The 22132-nt window shown below is 41.0% G+C and overlaps 1 protein-coding gene across 2 annotated transcripts in view; it reads right to left on the reverse strand.

The window, feature by feature from the left end:
- Positions 1 to 22132, reverse strand: part of LOC117402918 (rho guanine nucleotide exchange factor TIAM2-like) — a 101697-nt gene that overhangs the window by 60632 nt on the left and 18933 nt on the right. Inside the window, exons 2-4 of one of the 2 annotated variants that reach the window (XM_059023487.1) lie at positions 8510 to 8666; positions 5969 to 7102; positions 3649 to 4066 (exon numbers count right to left, since the gene is read on the reverse strand). In XM_059023487.1, the coding sequence (XP_058879470.1) occupies positions 3649 to 4066; positions 5969 to 7096 (1546 nt within the window). In that variant the 5' untranslated portion in view covers positions 7097 to 7102; positions 8510 to 8666. Of the gene's footprint in view, positions 1 to 3648; positions 4067 to 4790; positions 4936 to 5968; positions 7103 to 8509; positions 8667 to 22132 lie in introns of those variants that run through there. The other variant, XM_059023488.1, reaches the window with a different exon arrangement.

The raw sequence follows: 22132 nt of genomic DNA on the forward strand, positions 1-22132 counted from the left end.
ACGTAGCACACTGAAACCCTTAAAACAATATTGCTGATTTTGTGTTAGAAGTGAGTTATCACGAAGTGACCCTAAAACCAGTCTTTTCTTGCACAAGGTGCGAGCACCTTTTTGGAGTGAAGGGTATATGTGGCTGAGATGCCTGACTCTTTGATAGAAACAGTTTCATTTATTTGAAGTCTTCCCACTAAATGATGGGAATGAGAATGTAGAGATGGGAGCCCAGCTAACAGGATTTAAGTTTTTTCAGGTATCAAGTAAAGGCCCTGGTTGCCCACACCTGTGATGTAAAACGCTGGATGCACAGGCCTGTCGTGGTGTTCACAGAACCAGTCCGAGCTGAGCCTGGCACAGAGTTCAAATCCTGTTGGGATCGTGCTGAGTTATTAGACATGAACTGGATGATTTAAACTAAGCTGTACTGATCGAAATACTATGATATACTCTTTGTCAATAATTGTAGTAATACTGTATATGCCCCTTTCAAATACATCTGTACAACCAGTAGAAAATAAGGGTTAGCTGTGGTGTGCAGTCTATGAAAGCACTTGCTGGAAGGAGTCAAACTTGGCAGGCTTTTATCATAAGGCCTTGTTAGCATATTCAAGTTTTATGAGAAAAAGTAGCCAGTTTCTTTCGTTATTTTACTTTCATTACTGTCTGATAACAGAAGGTAGGAGTATTAGAAAATGCTACTCATATTAATCAACACCAAAAATTGGCAAAAGGCTAGGATGTCATAAAACCTGCTTCAACTGGATTTTGTATGAAAAGAAAAAAAGGGGTCAGACTTAATTCAGTAAAATAATATTACCATTTCTAGGAGCAACTGTTATACTGAAGTAGCTGAATTAGAAATGCATGTTATAAAATCATTTAAATTTAAACTGTTATACAAATAACATTATTATTGTTGAAAGAACATATTACAGTTAAAAACGAAAGAAGTTCCATACTAACTGACACTGTCAGAATATTGTAATAATTGTACTGTGTTCTAAAGAATATAAAACCAGCATAAATAATTGCAGCAAATTATGAACAGGTTACAAAGATTTGAACTAAGAAAACTGAACAAGTGTTAATGTTAGAAAAAAAGCTTGTCTATGTGCCTTTGTTATTAGTGCACATACACTCGTGGAAGCCGGTCAGACTATTGCGCGTGGAAGCCTGTAACCTTGAAACAAGCAGACATCTGGGGGAACTAAACACGGAGGCTAGGTATTGCAAATTAGTAAAAACAAAAAGGTAACCCTTTTTAGACAGAACAATATTTGCAACTAAAAAGACCTAACTGATATTATTTGATTGTGTTGTTACTAAGCATAGAGGTTTTAAATAAAAAAGTATTCTGATCTAATAAGAGTGACAAAACTCTCTGAAGAGAAATGATATATTTTAAGTATTTTGATCTAACCATAACATACTATTTAAACTAAGTGTTTTTGCTTGTTTAAGGCTCTACTATAATACAAATAGATTGTAAAAGCAGGAGCGAGCGTTTAATTGAATCAATTGAAGAATTAGTTCAGTTTCTTTCTCCAACTAAACAAAAAATCTTTTAGACATTACAATATCCATTACATTAAAGAATATAAATGTTTAGTTTATATAAAGGTTTTACTGCAACAAAAAAACAGGAACTGTTAGGTTGGAATATTAGACAAATAAAATGTAAACTGTATTCAATAATTTTAGTACACAATAAACCAACAGAAAAATAGCCTTGCCCTTATCTGCTTGCAAGCAGAGCGATGCTAGATATGGAAGGTTCTTTCTGGCAGTCAAAGTGAGATTTACTTGTAGTCCACAGTTTTGAATCCAAGGTCTTTCTATGAGAAGAAAACCTGGCAGTCGAAGCGAGCATTCCACGAATTAGGGAAGTTGTGCCCAGTATCAGTTCTTATCAAATAAGTAGCGACTTTCTTTGGGAGAAACCTGACTTCACGCGGTGAATTTGGGGAAGTGCTTACAATGGCTTACAATGGTCTTGGAGAGAATACAGGGTGTGTTAAAAACCTGCTTGAGCAGGCAACTTTTGGAAACAGAGAGAAGCCAGGCATAGTCCAAGAATGGCACAGTTAGATAAGGCTGTTATAGATAACATGTTCATTGTAGTTTAAAATTTAAATGAAAATAACTGAACTGACCACTGTATGCTTATTCAAAGGCAGTCTTTGTCCCATACTTTGTTAACACACATTTGTATATGAAGTTAAACTAACCCATTGACAACACACTGAAAAGATAACATAATATGCGGCTAAGAGAGACATATATTTTTGACCCACGTTAATATAATCAAATAGAGCTAGTGTTACATATTAAAAACAGCATCTCTTTTTACACATATCAACTTGCATTGTATTGTATTGTATTATTGTAAGGATTCTGTGAACTCTGGTCCACCTGACTATGTGCGATGAAATCATGTGCCAATGTGATGACTAGATTTACTTGGGACTTCGAATGTATTCAATGGAGGGAAAATCCTATATAAGCCCAGAGCTAGACCCCATTCGATACCATTCAACTTGATCTTGTAAGCTGATGTGGTCCATGCTCTGAGGGTTAGGGTTAGGGTTAGGGTTAGGGTGAAAAACAGATTGCTCTTTGGTCGAAGTTAGTCTATTTAAGCATATATTTGAATTTAATATCTTGTTTATGTTGATGCATTGCTATAAGGTATAGGATTTATATTTTAGCTGTGGAGAGTGATATATCCAATGCTCTAGAACGTAGCTGTGGGTGTTTTAGCTTTTTGCATGGCTGGCCTAAGGGCTAAATATATAATAACCATATTTGTATTACTGCATTGAAGTACTAATGCTGTTAAACCTGTAAAGCACTGGATCGCCCAGATTGCTTATTACTTGGGATTTACGGTGGTCTGTGCAACCAACCAGTCCACTTTTTAAAGCATTTAATAAACTGAAAGAGCACCACTACTGCTCTGATTCGTTAAAACTTCAAATGAAATGAGTCTGTGTGATTTTCTTGATTATTAAAAGGTTGTCTGGACATTTAGCTCGCCCAGGGCACAAACAAAACCACTTACAGGAGTTTAAAACATCTCTGTCCTCCTTAAACGTCTCCCCTGAGTTTAAGAGTGTGCTCAGAGTACATATATAAATAAAGAGAGTCCGTACGAATCTGATAGAGTGCTCTGCATTCTTCCTGTATTACTTGTGGGGTCTATGAACCCTACCAAAGAATTTAACACAGGGCTTCACTATTTTATCCTAAATATTGGATTAAAACAGTTCTCTGTCTAACTATTGGAAGTAAAAAGTTACACTTCTTTTTTACCTGCGTTTTGCTAGCCTAACTCCACCTAATTATGTCCTTGCAATCTAATGCAGTGGTTCCTGTAATAAAAGCTATTTACCAGGGCACTCAGCAGGTACACTATTAGACATTCTTATAGCCCAGCAGACACTTTTAGCACACTGAGCACACTATTTTGCTTGAAGACATTGAGAAAATGTAACTTTAATATTACTACATATTCTTAAATTAAGTTTTGTATATATACATTTTTCTTTTTAAAAAACAAACTGTAAAATGTTCTGAATGAGTGAGGGAGTTTGGGAGGCAGTCAGGGTGAAAATGGTCATTGATTCTCATCCCTTGTTTAAGCAAGCTTACCTTTCAGAGTCACCCAGTACTGCTTCCACTTGCGTCGCGGGGCCAGCTCCAGCTTCTTGTCCTTGTGCAGAGTGACGAGGGGCTTGAAGAAGAGCCAGCCGGCTTTGCGCACCACCCCCTGCTCCTTCTGAAAGAGCAGGTCCAGCTGCTCCCGGGAGCCCAGAGAGTCGCTGCTCGTCTCCGTCTCCGTCTCGCTGCTGCAGCGCCCCGTCTCCAGCTCCCTCATGAAGTTCTCATAGATGTTTTGCCGCAGGGCGTCGCTGTGAAGGGCGTGGCTGGACTCACTGCGCAGCGGCAGGGTGGGGCCTGCGCTGGGGGGCCACAGCAAGCTGGACACCTGGGAGGGAGAGCTGGTGTCTGTAGTGAAGCCATCGATCCCACTGTCAAAGCACTCACTCGCCTCCTTATATTTCGGTTCCTGGAAACAAGTTTTGTTTATTTAGTCAGACCAAACAAAACCAACACCAGCACAGTACGGGTTTGAATTTGGTATAAACACATTACTGAAATACTAGACAGGATTATAAGACTAAATGCACTTTACAGATATCTAAAATGTTCCGTCAAACGTTCCAATGCCATTATCTCATTAATGCTATGAAACTGAACCAAGATCTAAAAACTGATAGAGCAATTAACATTTCCCTGTGTCTCCAGCAACTTCAAAAGAATAGCTTTGATCAAGTCAGACAACAAAAATAACATTCACTCTTCCTTAATGCACAAAGACAACCAACCTGTGACTCATACAGACGGTTTCAAGTTAAAACTGCTTACAAATGCACCACAATAAAAAAAAAAAATGTCAGTATCAGGGTTAAAACAAGAAGGGCAGAGCAGCACTTGTCCAGCTCCACACAAACATATCAACAGCGCTGCATTATAGCACACTTCCTGTTGGCTGAATCAAAAGCACACTGTGCATACTGTAAAAGGATGACCCAGTAATAACACACACATGAGGTGTGTCAAAGGCACAAACTGAAATAAGAATAGAAACGTGAGCATCACACAAGAAAGACTAGAAAGCATTATTATTATTATTACCACTATTATTAAACCAACACCGCCCCTCCAAAAACAACCAATCCCGTCCTCCGTTTGGGAAACATATTGTGAAGGAAAGTAGCCTCCCTGCTTACCCTGGCAATTACAGCAGTCCTAAAAACGTCCCCTTGCCTGTTCATGGTAGGATCATCAACAGTGCCCACCCTGTTAGAACTCTCCTTTTCCGGTTTCTTCCACCTCGGTGTCTAGTGCAGCATCGTCAATGTGGTTTCACAGCCCTGTGGTCCTCCTCGTCCAGCTGGGGCATGTGGTCGGTACAGGGTCAGTGTTTCTATTTCATCAATGTGCCGCACTACCACTGTATGCATTAAGCTAGGCCACTCCAGCCAAAAAGCTGTCAACTTATCACTTCCTCTTTAGCCTCCCTAACAAGCTGGGAAATTAAGTTTGCGTTTGCCAAGCACCCGCAGATGCCAGAAATGAAGTCCCCTGCAGTGTGAAACCTGTCCGTACTGCCCACACATGGGACTAGAGAGAAACGGCCCTCCCTAGACATGAAATACACCATACTGCTTAACGCAGGGAAGTCACACACAGGTCTGTCTTTAGACGGGTGTTAGTCCTCAGTCTCCTGAATAAATGAGGACATTGTTATCAAGGACAGAAAACAAATATCTTTACTTCAGAGATGTACCGCAAAAACAACAATACGAAAGAAAGCAAGTATTGTTTTTACAAACTACAAAACACAAAAGAGACTTTTTATGCAGATATGCCATATTTTAAACACCCGGCTATGCTTCACCCAAGTCCCAAGTGTGAGCAGTAGGGACACATTTCACATGTCTTGTAGTTTTACTGACTTTTACAGCTAATGCAATACTCAAATCATTTATCAGTTTGCATTCAATGTCTACCATGTCTAGCCTCATTGGTCTTTGTTTCTAAAACACAGAAGTTTTCATCACAGAAACACGTGGGTGAATGATACTTCTGCCTGTTTCTTTTGCTTAACCATCTTCAGCATTTCCCCAATTCTGCAGTTTGAATATAGGAACCCCAAAACGTATTTATTGGACACCCTTGAAAATTAGACTCTGCTCTCTAGGGGTAAATACTGTTCTTTAATGAATAATAATAATAATAATAATAATAATAATAATAATAATAATAATAATAATAATAATAATTTATTTTCTTAAATGCATTTCTTGGAAGAGAAATTCTTCTTATCTTTTTTGTGTGCTTTTTAAGGTGTGAAAAGGACAATATTAAATAAGGTGAAAAGTAAGAGAATATGTAGGTGTCTCACCTGCAGCTTTCTCTTCTTCCTGGTCAGGCTTCCAGTCCAGTCACTGATGCGCCTCATTCTGCTCTTCAGGGTGTCTTTCTTGGCATTGCCCTCCACAACGGGCTTGGACTTACGACAAGGCAGCGTGTAGGAGGAGTACTGCATGCTGCCCAGACCCTCCGAGTCAGACACCACCTCCACATCCGGGGCTAGCGATGCCCGCTTCTTACTTCTCGGGGCATTCAGGGACTCCGGTGAAAGACCCTTCTCTGCTGGAAAGGCGGATGCAATGCTTGCATCCCTATAGAGATCCTGTAGGGATATAGGAGATGCCTGCTGTTCAAACAATCTCTGCTGGTTCTGTAGGGCTGCATCTCCCAGGCTTGTGTCTGCAGTCCTGCTGGAGGAGTCGGGGTGCTCCATGTCGTTGAAATCAGCAGCGTCATTCCCCCATGGAGCATCATACCATGAACTCTCAGAGCTGAAGGAGCTTCCCTTACTGGTTCTGAGCCCAGAGTCTCCAGGGCTAGGGCTCTGCCTTCTTGAGATACCTGAACTATTGGGTGTTGACTCGAGAGTAGGGGAGTATTTTAACAGTTGGACCGGTCCATCACAGTCGTAAATAGGGAGTGTGTTGTTGTTGTTACTGTTGGTGAACTCCACCCTCAGGCTACCGTCAAACTTCCCCAATGTTTTAATGAGCACCTTTGGACTGCTTTTGTCTTCCACTGTGTCCGACAGGGACTCCTTCTCATTTTCAACATGGCCATTGCACTCAGCGGCTGTGCTGTGGCTGCTCTGTGCGTCGTACCCAGCGTAGAAGAAGTCGTTCTCAGACACAAACCTGAAGTTATTCCCGGGGTTGCAGTCTCTGGGCTTGTCATTGGCACTGTTTTTACTGCCCTTGGTCACGTAGTCGTAGTGGCGGGTGGAGTATGGCTGGCTGCTTTTGTGCTGTGAAAGGCAGCTTCTGGCCTGCGCTCGAGTCTTGTAACTGGAAGCGTGGCCCCAGCTGTGTGCAGAGCGAGACTGTTCATCTTTGGCATGAACACTTCGAACTCTTAGGGAGCAAGGCTTCTGCTTGCCAGGTATAACGAGACGATGGCTTTTACACCCCTGAACGCTGTATTGGCTTTCAGAGTTCCCCATTTTAATCTGGGAAAAAAAAGACAAAAAAATATGTTAATTACATTTTGTCTATGGAGCATGTAAATGGATAGCTAATTACAGTGGTCAGCCAACGTTTATAAACTAGGTATATCTTTATTTTTAAATATTGTATTACTGTACATGTATCCTGGTTATTTTTGTTTTCACCTTTTGGCATTTAATTTAATTAAACGACTAACTGAACAAATTATTCAATACATTGGAAACCAAAACACTGTTTAACTGGAAACAAGCCAGTTTCATACCACAATCCCCCTTCAAGACTTGAACATCCATGTCTTTTACTTAAATCAGAAAATCAGGACGGGACAGTCAGTCTCTTTATGTCTTCATGCATGTTATGTGTGACAAAGGCATGCAATTGCTCCCAGAAAGGCTGGAAATGGCTGGAATTAGAAAGAGAAGTGCTTGACCTCTGAAGAATACTTGAATGACAGACAGGTGCTTGCCATTAGAAACCTACAAATACCTCCACTCACTGTGATTTCCAACTCCCATAACCCTTTCATGCATGGCGACCTCATATGAGGATGGATTAAACTCTCTTCTAGTCTTTATATGGGGACTGAGAGAGAGGCTGAGAGATAGTGTGTTACCTTTATTGCATGGCGACCTCATATAAGGAATGCCAAGAGAAAATGGGAAAAAACTGAAGCATTTTTCAATGAAAAATGTATTTATTATGTGTCCAAAACTACATCAAATGTTTTTGTTTGTTTTTGTTCCGCCATTTTCAATATCTTCCGCATGAAGGGGGTAAGAAAGGCATGTTAGGGGTCCCCGAGTGGCTCATCCAGCTAAAGCACTGTCGCTGGGAGCACAGGGTGAGTCACACAACTTGGACAACGGCACTTCACGTCCGGGCTGTGCAAAGAGGCCGAACTTTGTTTGGGACTCCGAAGGGGCGTCACATTAGCTCTGACGCTCCCGGGGTAGGGGATGGGAAACCGGCAGGCATTGCTTCTCCTCATCACGCAACAGCGAACACTACTGGCCAGACACCGAGCACATTCAGAGTGGATAAGAGGCAGGGCTGGTCTCTGTTCTCCAGGATCGGTAGCCCGCCCACCTCTGCTCTGGATTGCTCGGTGTAAAAGTGATTCTGGCTTTAGGCTTGTGAGATCGGAGGACGCTCACACGCCCTCAGAACGTCTGTACTGTGTGGGGACTCGCTGCGGTGAGGAGAAAAAACATAATTGGACATTCCAAATTAGGGGGAAAAAACAAATAAAAATAATAATTGGTCACTAAATTAAACAAAAAAAAAAGAAAGGCATGTTATCTATAGTCAACCAATGTCAGCTTGGAAAGAGCTGTTTGAGAACTGTAGGTGTGCTGCATTGTAATTATTGATATGTGCATTTCTGTGTTCAGTACCAATTTCGCTCTTACCAATTCAACAGTTAACTCTGGAAAGGTTTGGAATCCCACTAATCTGCATGGTCTTCAGAACTGCACTCTGCAATAATTTGGCATCCCACTAATCTGCATGGTCTTCAGAACTGCACTCTGCTTCCTTGATACAGCAATCCAACTCTCTGGAATTTATCTGCAAAAGCAAACAAACAAAAGAAGAGACGTGATCATCAGCCCTTTATTTTATTCAATTCTACTTAACTGTGCTTTCTGTTGGGAATAGGATTCACAAAGAGACCACACTTAACTAGCTTTCCACGAGTTCCTTGACACAGCAGATTAAATGAAAGCTGATGGGTTTGGGAATGTTTTTAAAGCAACTTCACTTGACCCACATTTATTTTTAAACCTGGGCATTCCCTCAGATTAACATCTGACCAAAAATCGAATGCCGAGGGATATGCGATCTACATGGTTTCAGCACACCACTGTGCAGTACTTCTGATCATTGTACTTGTTTGCATGACATTGCAACTGAAGTAGTGTTCTGGTAGACAGAAAAAAGGAGTAATCAAGGACTGATGATTAGGAGCCTCAGATTGTGGGTCATGTTGAGACACTGGGTTGGTTGAAGTGGAGTGATTTGATTTGATTTGTTCAACATTCATAACAATAGCACTGTTGTTTATGTACACTGAAGGGCAGATATAGAAACGAATGCACATCCGGATTCAACATCAAATATACAAGGAGGTCCTGCGGATGTGAGAACAAGGGGGTCAATGGTATGACATGCTTGGTCTTTTTAGTGTGGGGATGAGACAGCTAGTTTGGGAAAGAAGCTACAAGGCTTATCATGATAACCTTAGACAAGGTCCTCACACATTCAGTGTCTTCAGTGCTGCTGAGTTCTAAAAGCAGCCTGGTGCTCTGGCTGGGGTGTATTTTTACAGATAGACACACTCAGTGTCTTCAGTGCTGCTGAGTTCTAAAAGCAGCCTGGTGCTCTGGCTGGGGTGTATTTTTACAGATAGACACACTCAGTGTCTTCAGTGCTGCTGAGTTCTAAAAGCAGCCTGGTGCTCTGGCTGGGGTGTATTTTTACAGATAGACACACTCAGTGTCTTCAGTGCTGCTGAGTTCTAAAAGCAGCCTGGCTCTCTGCCTGGGGTGTATTTTTACAGATAGACACACTCAGTGTCTTCAGTGCTGCTGAGTTCTAAAAGCAGCCTGGTGCTCTGGCTGGGGTGTATTTTTACAGATAGACACACTCAGTGTCTTCAGTGCTGCTGAGTTCTAAAAGCAGCCTGGCTCTCTGCCTGGGGTGTATTTTTACAGATAGACACACTCAGTGTCTTCAGTGCTGCTGAGTTCTAAAAGCAGCCTGGTGCTCTGGCTGGGGTGTATTTTTACAGATAGACACATTCAGTGTCTTCAGTGCTGCTGAGTTCTAAAAGCAGCCTGGTGCTCTGGCTGGGGTGTATTTTTACAGATAGACACACTCAGTGTCTTCAGTGCTGCTGAGTTCTAAAAGCAGCCTGGTGCTCTGGCTGGGGTGTATTTTTACAGATAGACACACTCAGTGTCTTCAGTGCTGCTGAGTTCTAAAAGCAGCCTGGTGCTCTGGCTGGGGTGTATTTTTACAGATAGACACACTCAGTGTCTTCAGTGCTGCTGAGTTCTAAAAGCAGCCTGGCTCTCTGCCTGGGGTGTATTTTTACAGATAGACACACTCAGTGTCTTCAGTGCTGCTGAGTTCTAAAAGCAGCCTGGTGCTCTGGCTGGGGTGTATTTTTACAGATAGACACACTCAGTGTCTTCAGTGCTGCTGAGTTCTAAAAGCAGCCTGGTGCTCTGGCTGGGGTGTATTTTTACAGATAGACACATTCAGTGTCTTCAGTGCTGCTGAGTTCTAAAAGCAGCCTGGTGCTCTGGCTGGGGTGTATTTTTACAGATAGACACACTCAGTGTCTTCAGTGCTGCTGAGTTCTAAAAGCAGCCTGGTGCTCTGGCTGGGGTGTATTTTTACAGATAGACACACTCAGTGTCTTCAGTGCTGCTGAGTTCTAAAAGCAGCCTGGTGCTCTGGCTGGGGTGTATTTTTACAGATAGACACACTCAGTGTCTTCAGTGCTGCTGAGTTCTAAAAGCAGCCTGGTGCTCTGGCTGGGGTGTATTTTTACAGATAGACACACTCAGTGTCTTCAGTGCTGCTGAGTTCTAAAAGCAGCCTGGCTCTCTGCCTGGGGTGTATTTTTACAGATAGACACACTCAGTGTCTTCAGTGCTGCTGAGTTCTAAAAGCAGCCTGGTGCTCTGGCTGGGGTGTATTTTTACAGATAGACACACTCAGTGTCTTCAGTGCTGCTGAGTTCTAAAAGCAGCCTGGTGCTCTGGCTGGGGTGTATTTTTACAGATAGACACATTCAGTGTCTTCAGTGCTGCTGAGTTCTAAAAGCAGCCTGGTGCTCTGGCTGGGGTGTATTTTTACAGATAGACACACTCAGTGTCTTCAGTGCTGCTGAGTTCTAAAAGCAGCCTGGTGCTCTGGCTGGGGTGTATTTTTACAGATAGACACACTCAGTGTCTTCAGTGCTGCTGAGTTCTAAAAGCAGCCTGGTGCTCTGGCTGGGGTGTATTTTTACAGATAGACACACTCAGTGTCTTCAGTGCTGCTGAGTTCTAAAAGCAGCCTGGTGCTCTGGCTGGGGTGTATTTTTACAGATAGACACACTCAGTGTCTTCAGTGCTGCTGAGTTCTAAAAGCAGCCTGGCTCTCTGCCTGGGGTGTATTTTTGTTTGCTAGCTACACCCTCTGAGTGTTCACTTTTTTTTCCATTGGTGGAACAGAGGATGAAGCAGGCTTAACCAAAGTGGTTTTCCATGGACTGTCTGAAATGATTAGCCCAGACAGTCTGGCGTAATGCCTCAGAGTCACCAGGGAAGCACTATGACTAGGCTCTTGTGTGAACCTGCATTCCACGAGTGTTCGGAAGGGAAGCTACCAGCGAGCCGGCAGAATGCGAGAGAGAGAGAGAGAGAGAGAGAGAGAGAGAGAGGGGGGGGGGGGGGGGGATTGCTGATGTGAGGGCTGATGTATTCTGTTTTCAAAACAAATTGGGGTGAGAGGATATTCAGAACCCACACCCATATTTCCAGCATGCATACAATCTGATGAATTACTTCTACCAAAAACACAGTGAATGTTATGCTTTCCAGTTTCGACCCGCGTTTCCAGTGCCTCTATAAAATACCAAAGTTAGTTAAAGTTAAACACTGTGTGATCACTGCTTCAGTCATGCAGTCCTTGTGTTGTGTATGTGTTATACTTAATAAGTATGGTACAATAATCATCAGTAGAGGGACTGTTCATTCTTAAGCAGATCTTACGTAACGTTTGGAGGTCAGTTTCTAAAAAAAGATAAATCAAGTTCATACAATTGACCATTTTCCACAAACTCATTCCTCCAGATGGGAAAGTGTGATGTTATCCAGTTTGATCTCTAATTTATTTTTCCATCAGGACAGTCCTGTTCCTATTCATTTTATGATCTGAATATAGGAGGCTTTAGGGGTTTAACGTAAGCATGCATTTTAACTTCAAAAGCTTTGGCAAAGAGTCTAGACAGGTCTACACAGTATGATTCACTGTCAAAACTGCTGGTGTAAAAAGATAATACAATATACCAATAGAGGGCGCTGTCATTGTTCATTTCCATCTGCAGTGTACAGCCGCAGGTAAGCAAGTATGCAATGCTGCCTGTATTTCAGCATCGGGGGCAGTATTTACTGACTTTTAAAAACAGCAAAATCCTAAACACTGTCAAAATAGTGAACTCGTCTGTAATGAGAGAGGGGGGGAGGGAGAGAAAGATAGATAGAGAGAGATGGGAGAGGGGAGAAGGATTTCCTGTGGTGTTTTTAGTTTTTCCTAGAGGGCTTTTTACACCATTTCCCCTCCCCAATGTGTTGTTGTGATAAGACAAGATGCCAGTACAACCAAATACATGTTAAACAAAGAGTTACTTCCAATCCCTTTATTCCTGTGAAACTCAAGTACACTGTATACTGTACACTGTTAAACAAACAGCTGATTCCAGTCCCTTTATTCCTGTGAAACTCAAGTACACTGTATACTGTACACTGTTAAACAAACAGCTGATTCCAGTCCCTTTATTCCTGTGAAACTCAAGTACACTGTATACTGTACACTGTTAAACAAACAGCTGATTCCAATCCCCAAGTACACTGTATACTGTAGAGTTATTTATTTATTTATTTAATTGGAAACAACTTGGCTGAAGAGCTTGATTATCTGTCATCGAAAGTCATTGTACCAAACAAAGTGTATTCACGTTGCACAATATCCCAATGCCAAGATAGACAGAAACCATATTTTAAGGTAAATTAGGTTTCAGTGGAAAATAATCAAACTAAAAGTGCAAATTACAGCAACCCTCTAGCAAAGGAATCAGTACAGAGCTACATAGAGCGACATTATTCCGGGAAAACAACAATATTTAAAATATTGTGTTTCAATGACAAATCTGGCCGTCTGCACTGGAATGGACAATACCAGCAAAAATATGTGTGGGGCCTAAAGCCCTGGCAGAGGCCTGTATCAGCTGGAGCCTGACAAACCCTCTCCAATTGGATTTCCCTACTTTGCACACTGACAACACAGTTTGTGACAGCATACACAGCACAGCTTTTCCTAGTGTTTTAATCGAAGTGTATTTAACTTTTCAAATTATTTAAAAACAATGCAAACCAGTGGGTAAGTTGTACTGATAACTGTCGAATTTACAGAAGACATCAATTAGAGTAATTTCCAGACACTTGTGTCTCCAAGGCAATAGGCACATAAAAAAGCAACTTTCGCGATGCCTTTGAAAGTACTCCCAAGGGCTGATTCCATGCATATTGATAAGACGCAGGTGGTGTCTTATTCCATGCTGCTTAAGAAACAGCAGCTTTCATTAAGCCACCCAGTGGACCAATTAATAGCTTAGCAAGGCAGATAAAAATGAAACCCCACCGATATGCTTGTACATTACACCAGCTCAGCTGAAGAGCACGAACATTTGCAATAGGTTAAATACTGTTAAATAAAATGATTTTTTTGTCTGGAATATTTGGGACCCTTAACTTGTTTTGTCTGAATTAATTGTTTTGTGTTTATTTCTCCACCTCCAAGGCGAGAGAAGGGCCTGCCACCATCCCAATCTAAGCACACCCTGGTAATTATTGTCCATAAAACTGGAACTTAATTACTGCCTCCAGATAAAGAAGCATTTGAAACAAGCTCCATACGGGGGTCTCTGCAAAAACTCCCCTTGCACTGTAACAGCTTTCCCAGAATTAAAACAACATGGTCCATACACACTACACAGTTTGTCTTATCCAACCTACAGAATACACAATGCTGTAAAAACTAAAGTTACCATAAAGTAATTGGCTTACAGTGGTCTGAACCTATAAAGATGAGTCTACCATCAGTCAGTGTGTTTAATGCCTCGCCCCCCCCCCCCCCTCCCCCTCCCCTCGTTCAACAGACAGGTCCTTAATAGTCGCAATGTCTTCCCAATTCTCCGAGAGCTCTTTCCAGCTTCCAGTAATAACACTACATTCGGTATTCACACAGAGACCTTCACCTAAATGAAGAGGAACCAAACAATCTGTTCTGCTTAAACACCTCTTTAATAGTCTGGGTCAGGATGCTTCAATGGAGGTGTTATTAATTGGAAGTGTTTTAGGATTTGTCTTCATGTCTTACACTGTCAGTGTTACAGACACACTGTAGCAGCCCAAACCAGGTTTTCACCCGTCAAGTATGTAAATTTGGGGACGATGCAGAACAAAGAGACTATAATAGGATTCTGAAGTCAATTCTGCATCTGCATCTCAAACACTCTCGGAACAGAAGATCGGCATGTTATTGCATTCAGCCCTCTCACAAGTGTTTTGTAAGCACATGGCAGACCGTGTGTTTATGAAGGGACATATAAGGGACAATAATTCTGACACTGCAATTGGATTTCCAGTTTTAGACTCTAGCAGGCTTCTGAATATTTAACAGACCGAGCCAACAAAAGGTAAAACTGCACAATAAGCTTAGAACTTACAGTGCTGGGTTTGCAAAAAAAAAAAAAAAACACAGAATCTAAATGTTTCCAAGCAGAATCTAAATGTAACCAGCAGACACCCCAAGCAGGAAGAATTGTTCTGTATCTCAGGTTAGTTACCAGGTATACACAGCGCACATGCACACGCACAGACACACACACACACACTGACGCACAGACATGCACACACAGCCCCTCCAGAAAGAAGTTTAGAATTGGCATCTCAAAGGCTCCAGACACATATCTCTTTAAAACACTTGTGTGTTTTCAGTGTCTTTTTTGGGAAAACTGCTCTCACTACAGCCATAAGAAAGGAAATCCACACCTAAAACTAGTAAGGCTGTCAATGAGTCCAAAGTCCCCATGGTATTTTTTTAAACCTCACAGTAAATGTAGTCAAATTTGGTAAAGAATGAAGTAGTTCAAATGGATCTGTAAATGTTGTTAATAGCATTTCTAACTTGTGTTGTGATACATTTTAAACCCTGCTCTGCACTTGTCAATGGATGTCTTTCTGCCTCTGTGTGTATATACTGGCCCCTTAGTCTACAGAGTGTGCCTGTCTTGGTTACCGAAGGGAAAAAGAAAACCCAAATGCCAACGTAGACTTGAGTCCGGAAGCTCTGTGCAATTTCATCACGACAAATATCAAGCACCTGAAACCAGTTGGTTATACATGGCTGTGGAAAGCCCTTGCTTCAAGCACAGCCAGGTCATTGTGGTGGGTTAAACACGACACAGCAGGAAAAAGAGAGGATTAGGAACCGCTTCTCCTGGGATCTGTGTGGGGAGGATCAATAACAAAAACACTGAAAGAAATCCAATAAAAACAGCGATATATAGATGACAAATAAAACACGTTCATTTCAGCGAATGGAATTGCTCGCAATGGGAACTCTTCTGTTCTTCGTCTGGGTGACACTGGTTTGATTGGGGTGACCTCGAGCGGGCTTCCTGGACATTATCAACACAACACTGAGAGACAGGACTTCGTGACGAGTCCTGCCCTGTCTAACAAACACACAGGCTGAACTAGGAGCTCACTCAGTCATCAGCACAGCACTGAGAGACAGGACTTTGTAACGAGTCCTGCCCTGCCTAACAAACACACAGGCTGAACTAGGAGCTCACTCAGTCATCAGCACAGCACTGAGAGACAGGACTTTGTAACGAGTCCTGCCCTTCCTAACAAACACACAGGCTGAACTAGGAGCTCACTCAGTCATCAGCACAGCACTGAGAGACAGGACTTTGTAACGAGTCCTGCCCTTCCTAACAAACACACAGGCTGAACTAGGCGCTGACTCTTTTCAGACTTTATATGAGTCCTACCCTGCCTAACAAACACACAGTTACCAGTCATAAAGGTGGAGGTGTTTCAGTTACCTCTCATAAAGGAGGTGTTTCAGTTATTTCTCATAAAGGAGGTGTTTCAGTTACCTCTCATAAAGGAGATGTTTCAGTTACCTCTCATAGAGGAGGTGTTTCAGTTACCTCTCATAAAGGAGATGTTTCAGTTACCTCTCATAAAGGAGGTGTTTCAGTTACCTCTCATAAAGGAGATGTTTCAGTTACCTCTCATAAAGGAGGTGTTTCAGTTACCTCTCATAAAGGAGGTGTTTCAGTTACCTCTCATAGAGGAGGTGTTTCAGTTACCTCTCATAAAGGAGGTGTTTCAGTTACCTCTCATAAAGGAGGTGTTTCAGTTACCTCTCATAAAGGAGATGTTTCAGTTACCTCTCATAGAGGAGGTGTTTCAGTTACCTCTCATAGAGGAGGTGTTTCAGTTACCTCTCATAAAGGAGGTGTTTCAGTTACCTCTCATAAAGGAGGTGTTTCAGTTACCTCTCATAAAGGAGGTGTTTCAGTTACCTCTCATAAAGGAGGTGTTTCAGTTACCTCTCATAAAGGAGGTGTTTCAGTTACCTCTCATAAAGGAGATGTTTCAGTTACCTTTCATAGAGGAGGTGTTTCAGTTACCTCTCATAAAGGAGATGTTTCAGTTACCTCTCATAAAGGAGGTGTTTCAGTTACCTCTCATAAAGGAGATGTTTCAGTTACCTCTCATAAAGGAGGTGTTTCAGTTACCTCTCATAAAGGAGGTGTTTCAGTTACCTCTCATAAAGGAGATGTTTCAGTTACCTCTCATAAAGGAGATGTTTCAGTTACCTCTCATAAAGGAGGTGTTTCAGTTACCTCTCATAAAGGAGGTGTTTCAGTTACCTCTCATAAAGGAGGTGTTTCAGTTACCTCTCATAAAGGAGGTGTTTCAGTTACCTCTCATAAAGGAGGTGTTTCAGTTACCTCTCATAAAGGAGGTGTTTCAGTTACCTCTCATAGATGAGGTGTTTCAGTTACCTCTCATAAAGGAGATGTTTCAGTTACCTCTCATAAAGGAGGTGTTTCAGTTACCTCTCATAAAGGAGGTGTTTCAGTTACCTCTCATAAAGGAGGTGTTTCAGTTACCTCTCATAAAGGAGGTGTTTCAGTTACCTCTCATAGAGGAGGTGTTTCAGTTACCTCTCATAAAGGAGATGTTTCAGTTACCTCTCATAAAGGAGATGTTTCAGTTACCTCTCATAGAGGAGGTGTTTCAGTTACCTCTCATAAAGGAGATGTTTCAGTTACCTCTCATAGAGGAGGTGTTTCAGTTACCTCTCATAAAGGAGGTGTTTCAGTTACCTCTCATAAAGGAGATGTTTCAGTTACCTCTCATAAAGGAGGTGTTTCAGTTACCTCTCATAAAGGAGGTGTTTCAGTTACCTCTCATAAAGGAGGTGTTTCAGTTACCTCTCATAGAGGAGGTGTTTCAGTTACCTCTCATAGAGGAGGTGTTTCAGTTACCTCTCATAAAGGAGGTGTTTCAGTTACCTCTCATAAAGGAGGTGTTTCAGTTACCTCTCATAAAGGAGGTGTTTCAGTTACCTCTCATAAAGGAGGTGTTTCAGCTACCTCTCATAAAGGAGGTGTTTCAGTTACCTCTCATAAAGGAGATGTTTCAGTTACCTCTCATAAAGGAGGTGTTTCAGTTACCTCTCATAAAGGAGGTGTTTCAGTTACCTCTCATAAAGGAGGTGTTTCAGTTACCTCTCATAAAGGAGGTGTTTCAGTTACCTCTCATAAAGGAGGTGTTTCAGTTACCTCTCATAAAGGAGGTGTTTCACAGGCAGGGATAAAAGCAGAGACAGTCCAGTACCGTGCTATATTTTTACGGACATTACATAATAATAATAATAATAATAATAATAATAATAATAATAATAATAATAATAATAATAATAATACTAAATAATATTTAACATCATGTAATCAAATAAACTACAAAAGTATATTGCAAAGGTCTACCAAAAGTGATAATAGTAGTACAGCATTTCATATTAGGTTTTGATAGGTCACATATATGGAAAACTACAAAGCATTGTGTAATTCAATATGTTAACAAGGTAACATTATTCAGCAGGTTTCATTCAACTTTATGAAGCAAAATGAGTTCATTCTATAGGGTGATGCATAACTATTGTCCATAGCTGTACGTATCTAATTGTTCTTTCAAAACGTATGTGAATATTAAGTAGAATAAAATCTGAAAAGGAACCTATTGTTTTATTATTTGTTTATTTAGAAGACACCTTTGACTTGCTTAGGGTCACACAGTGAGTCAGTGATTGAGCTGGGATTTGGGATTTGAACCGCAGCCCCCCTGGTTACAAGCCCTTTTCTTTAACCACTGGACCACACAGCCTCCTTTTATCAAGTAAGTCTTAAGTCTTATCAAGTAATCAGTAAGCCTATGCAGCGATGTTCTAGGGTTTCAGCATACCACCTTCAACAGAGAGGACATGGCAATATCGACACACACACATATACTCTAAAAGCAAATCCATGCATTACAAGTGTCAAAAGCACCATTTGTTCTTAAATCGAATCAGCTGAATTCATTCCACTCTCTTGGGAGCTAAACTGCCATGAGTCAAAGCTGTCAGTTTCAGCAGATAAAATTCAATGATTAACAGAATTATGTGTCAGCCTGGGCCAGGACTGACAGGAGACTCTTTTCCTGGGGATAAATGAGCAACCCTTCACACTCCATCAGTGAACCAGCTGGCAAGAGCCACAAAGGAGACCTGAATCAGGGTCACAAGCTGACTAAACATAAGAGACCACACTGAGCTAAGGAAGGGGCAGGCATGAAGGGAACGGGGACAAAAAAAACATGCAAGCCTTACATTTAAAGTTAAGAAGTAACATTTTATGACATTTTATTTAAATTCAACTTTCTGTATTTTTATAAGAAATAAATATGTGGTTAATAGGGGGGTTGGTTTAGCACTAAAGGGGCATATCATTTATTAACTGATTGAAGTATTAATTGAACACAGTAGAAACAGTAATCTTGTGGTCTTGCAGAGAGGTAGTTCAACAGAGGGTTGATATATCGAGGACTTCAGATGGCTGTCTTCATACCACCTGACTTTCCACTGCTGTCAATAAAAACTGGGACTGAAAAAAAGTTGCCCTAATTGTGAAGTGGCCTTTTTAATGTATTTAATATTTGGTTTAAACTACAACACAGCACTGAAATGAACCTATTCTAATTATTACCTCCCCTTGTAGTCTCGATATTCTAGTACTTACGTTTCTGTCAGAGGCAGATTATGCAATACTGCACTCTAGAGACAAGGCCGCACCTGCCCTGCTCTTCCACAAAGAGAGGACCAGGGCCCTGTGCAACCCATTCCATTAGCACCCAGATGCACCTCTGGAGTCCTATTGACCCAGGCCATTCATCAGCAGCTGTCCAATTCATTATTCAGGAATTCCTGAGGAGCAGCGCTGCAGTCAGGAAGCAACGGTTTACTGTCCCAATCCACACTGCGGGATTGCATGAAACAACTTTCAATTGGATTAAACCCTACATTTCAAAATCAACTGCATGGCACAAAATACAACTTAGGGTCTTTGTGTGATTTTTGTTTTTTCAGAACTGACATAATACATGCAATTCCGAACGTAAATAAAAACATAGTTAAATTCATCTATTACGAAATGTGTAATGCACCACAGGCTTACACAACATAACAAAAAGCCTGCTATTTTACATTGTAGACAGTAAGATTAATCAAGTCTGCAGATGGTCCCTTGAGATTTCCACATGGAATGCAGAGGACCACGATGTGCTGCTGCAGTGTTCTTGGACTTGCATGTCAAACCATGTGCACTGTGGAATACTAAAATAAATCAAAGCACAGCACTTCTTATGTTACATCGCCTACTCAAAGACCACCAAAGCATTCTGCAAATAAATGCTGGATGAAGTCATATCAATTTCAGGAAAAACACATGAAAAGAGTGTCATTTTTAGTCCTAGTTAAATGTTACTCAGTACAATAGGCACCTTTTACATACAACAGTGAAATGTTTCAGTTAAAAGAAGAAAAATGAACCAAGGAAAACACTCATTAAATTGAGTTTTTATGTATGCTTTTTAGTGCCAACGCAACGTATCATTTTATAAGCAATTTTGATTTGAACACCCAGGTATAACTGGCACTTCTGGTCAACAGTGTTTCTCTCCTTTTATGATTAAACACCCCCCCCCCCCCCCCCAACGTCATTAGGCTATATAACTTCACTCTGAAATCACACAGGGACTGAGTGAGAGCTTGCAGGTAGTCTGGCACTAGACTGCTTTCTTAGAAAGAAAACAGGACTCTAGGGAATCATAAAGGAACGAAACATAAGTTTGTTATTACTACTAACAATCGAGATGCTGAAAAAAAACAACTGAAAAATGCAACAAAATGAGGAATCCCCACAGAGTAAACAATTACGGTAGTAAAAACTGTGACCTAACCCTGTTCTGTGTTGATAGTTGCTGTAGTTATTATTTTTCCATGTGTGCATCTGATTATCAGTGCAATTGCCAAACTCACAACTGTACTCTCATGCCAGGCCCTAAAATGCAGCAACAACAAACCAATGGAGGAAATGACATCATGCATGAATTTCAAGGGAATGTAATGAACACTTAGATGTCCTGCCATCATTTGTCGTCAGTTATGCAAAAGACTAAATGCAAATGTGATGGTGCTTGGCCTAAATGTTGCTGGATTAGCTCGCAAGATTGTATCTAATTACTTAATAGAAAGGCTAGTTTTAACTCTCAAATAAGTTCATTAAACTATACCGTTTGCTGTCTGATAAATACATTTCTGGAAATGTTCCATTTCAGGCAATTATTCTCTTTCTCTGCTGTAAATCCCAGCGTATTTACAGGTTATTTAAGTATATCCCTGTTACCATATCTCCAGAATGAATGAAAAAAAAAAAAAAAAAAAAAAAACACATTTGTGCATATTTACTTACAGTAAGTGAGTAAAGACAACAATATTTGCAAGTTAAATACAAAACCAAAAACCAGATGTATTGTTTTTGCAAATTTGAACATATTACAAAATGTTGAAAATAATAAATACATATGAAAACAATGATTATGCTATACTGTACCAACACATTTTGTTAAATCATCTAGGATTTGGTATTTTGGAGAACTGACCATAATACTAGCTTATAGTTGTGATTATGTAAAAAAATCTACTCCATTCCTGCCATTGTGAAGAAGGCCGAGTAGCACAATTAATACAGAAACCATGCTGTGGTATAAGCTTGGCTCTGTAAGAATCAACACACACAAACTCTATGGATTAGCGCACCACTCCCAGTCTTTAGGGAAAAGGAAAACGAAATAAAATCTGGACCACAGTAGCACAAAACCCTACAGCTGTATTACACTACAATTATGGGATGTTATTAGCTGTGCAATAATTATAGTGGATAACAGAAAGCACTCAAAAGAACTTTACTTTAGTGTACAAAAACATCAATGACAAAAGCAGTGAGGGAGCTGTGATTCATTAAACTAAGCTAAGGGTAAAAAACACATTTCCATTGGCTGAAAACTAAACACACTTTATCCAAACGTCCGACAACTGAAAACCTTAAAACAATAAAATGATGTTCAATTTAAAGCCTGCTGTAAACAAGACCATACATACGAAAACAAAAAATGTACCCTATCTGGATACAGAATGGCTGTAATAGTGGACAGGACCACACAGCTCCCCGCACTCTCGTGACTGCAGGTTTCATGACCCACTTGCAATTGTGTTGCTCTCAGGTGGTGGTTTCCTAGGAGACGGTCTTGATGGGCATGCATGCTGATGCAGTAGCTGTGTTGAGAGCAGAGCCAGCTGCATGGACCCCCACTAGCCTGCCCCTTGTGAAGTCACTGAAAGCAGTCAAATTGCACAGCTTATACACAGCAGGTCCAATAGCATACAAGGCATGTCACACGACCACACAAGTTAGCATGCAGTTTTCACTTGTATTCTCTACTTTTGTGGCCAGTCAGTGTACATGAGGCCATCAAATTAGATCTTAGTACTTTTTAAAGTTTACTGGGATGAATTCAATTCATTACAGAACACAAAGTGTTTGCAAACAGCAAGTGTTTAAAATCTTTATGCATGTTTGC

The sequence above is a fragment of the Acipenser ruthenus genome, chromosome 5 (genome assembly GCF_902713425.1).
Source record: "Acipenser ruthenus chromosome 5, fAciRut3.2 maternal haplotype, whole genome shotgun sequence".
Taxonomy (NCBI): Eukaryota; Metazoa; Chordata; class Actinopteri; order Acipenseriformes; family Acipenseridae; genus Acipenser; species Acipenser ruthenus.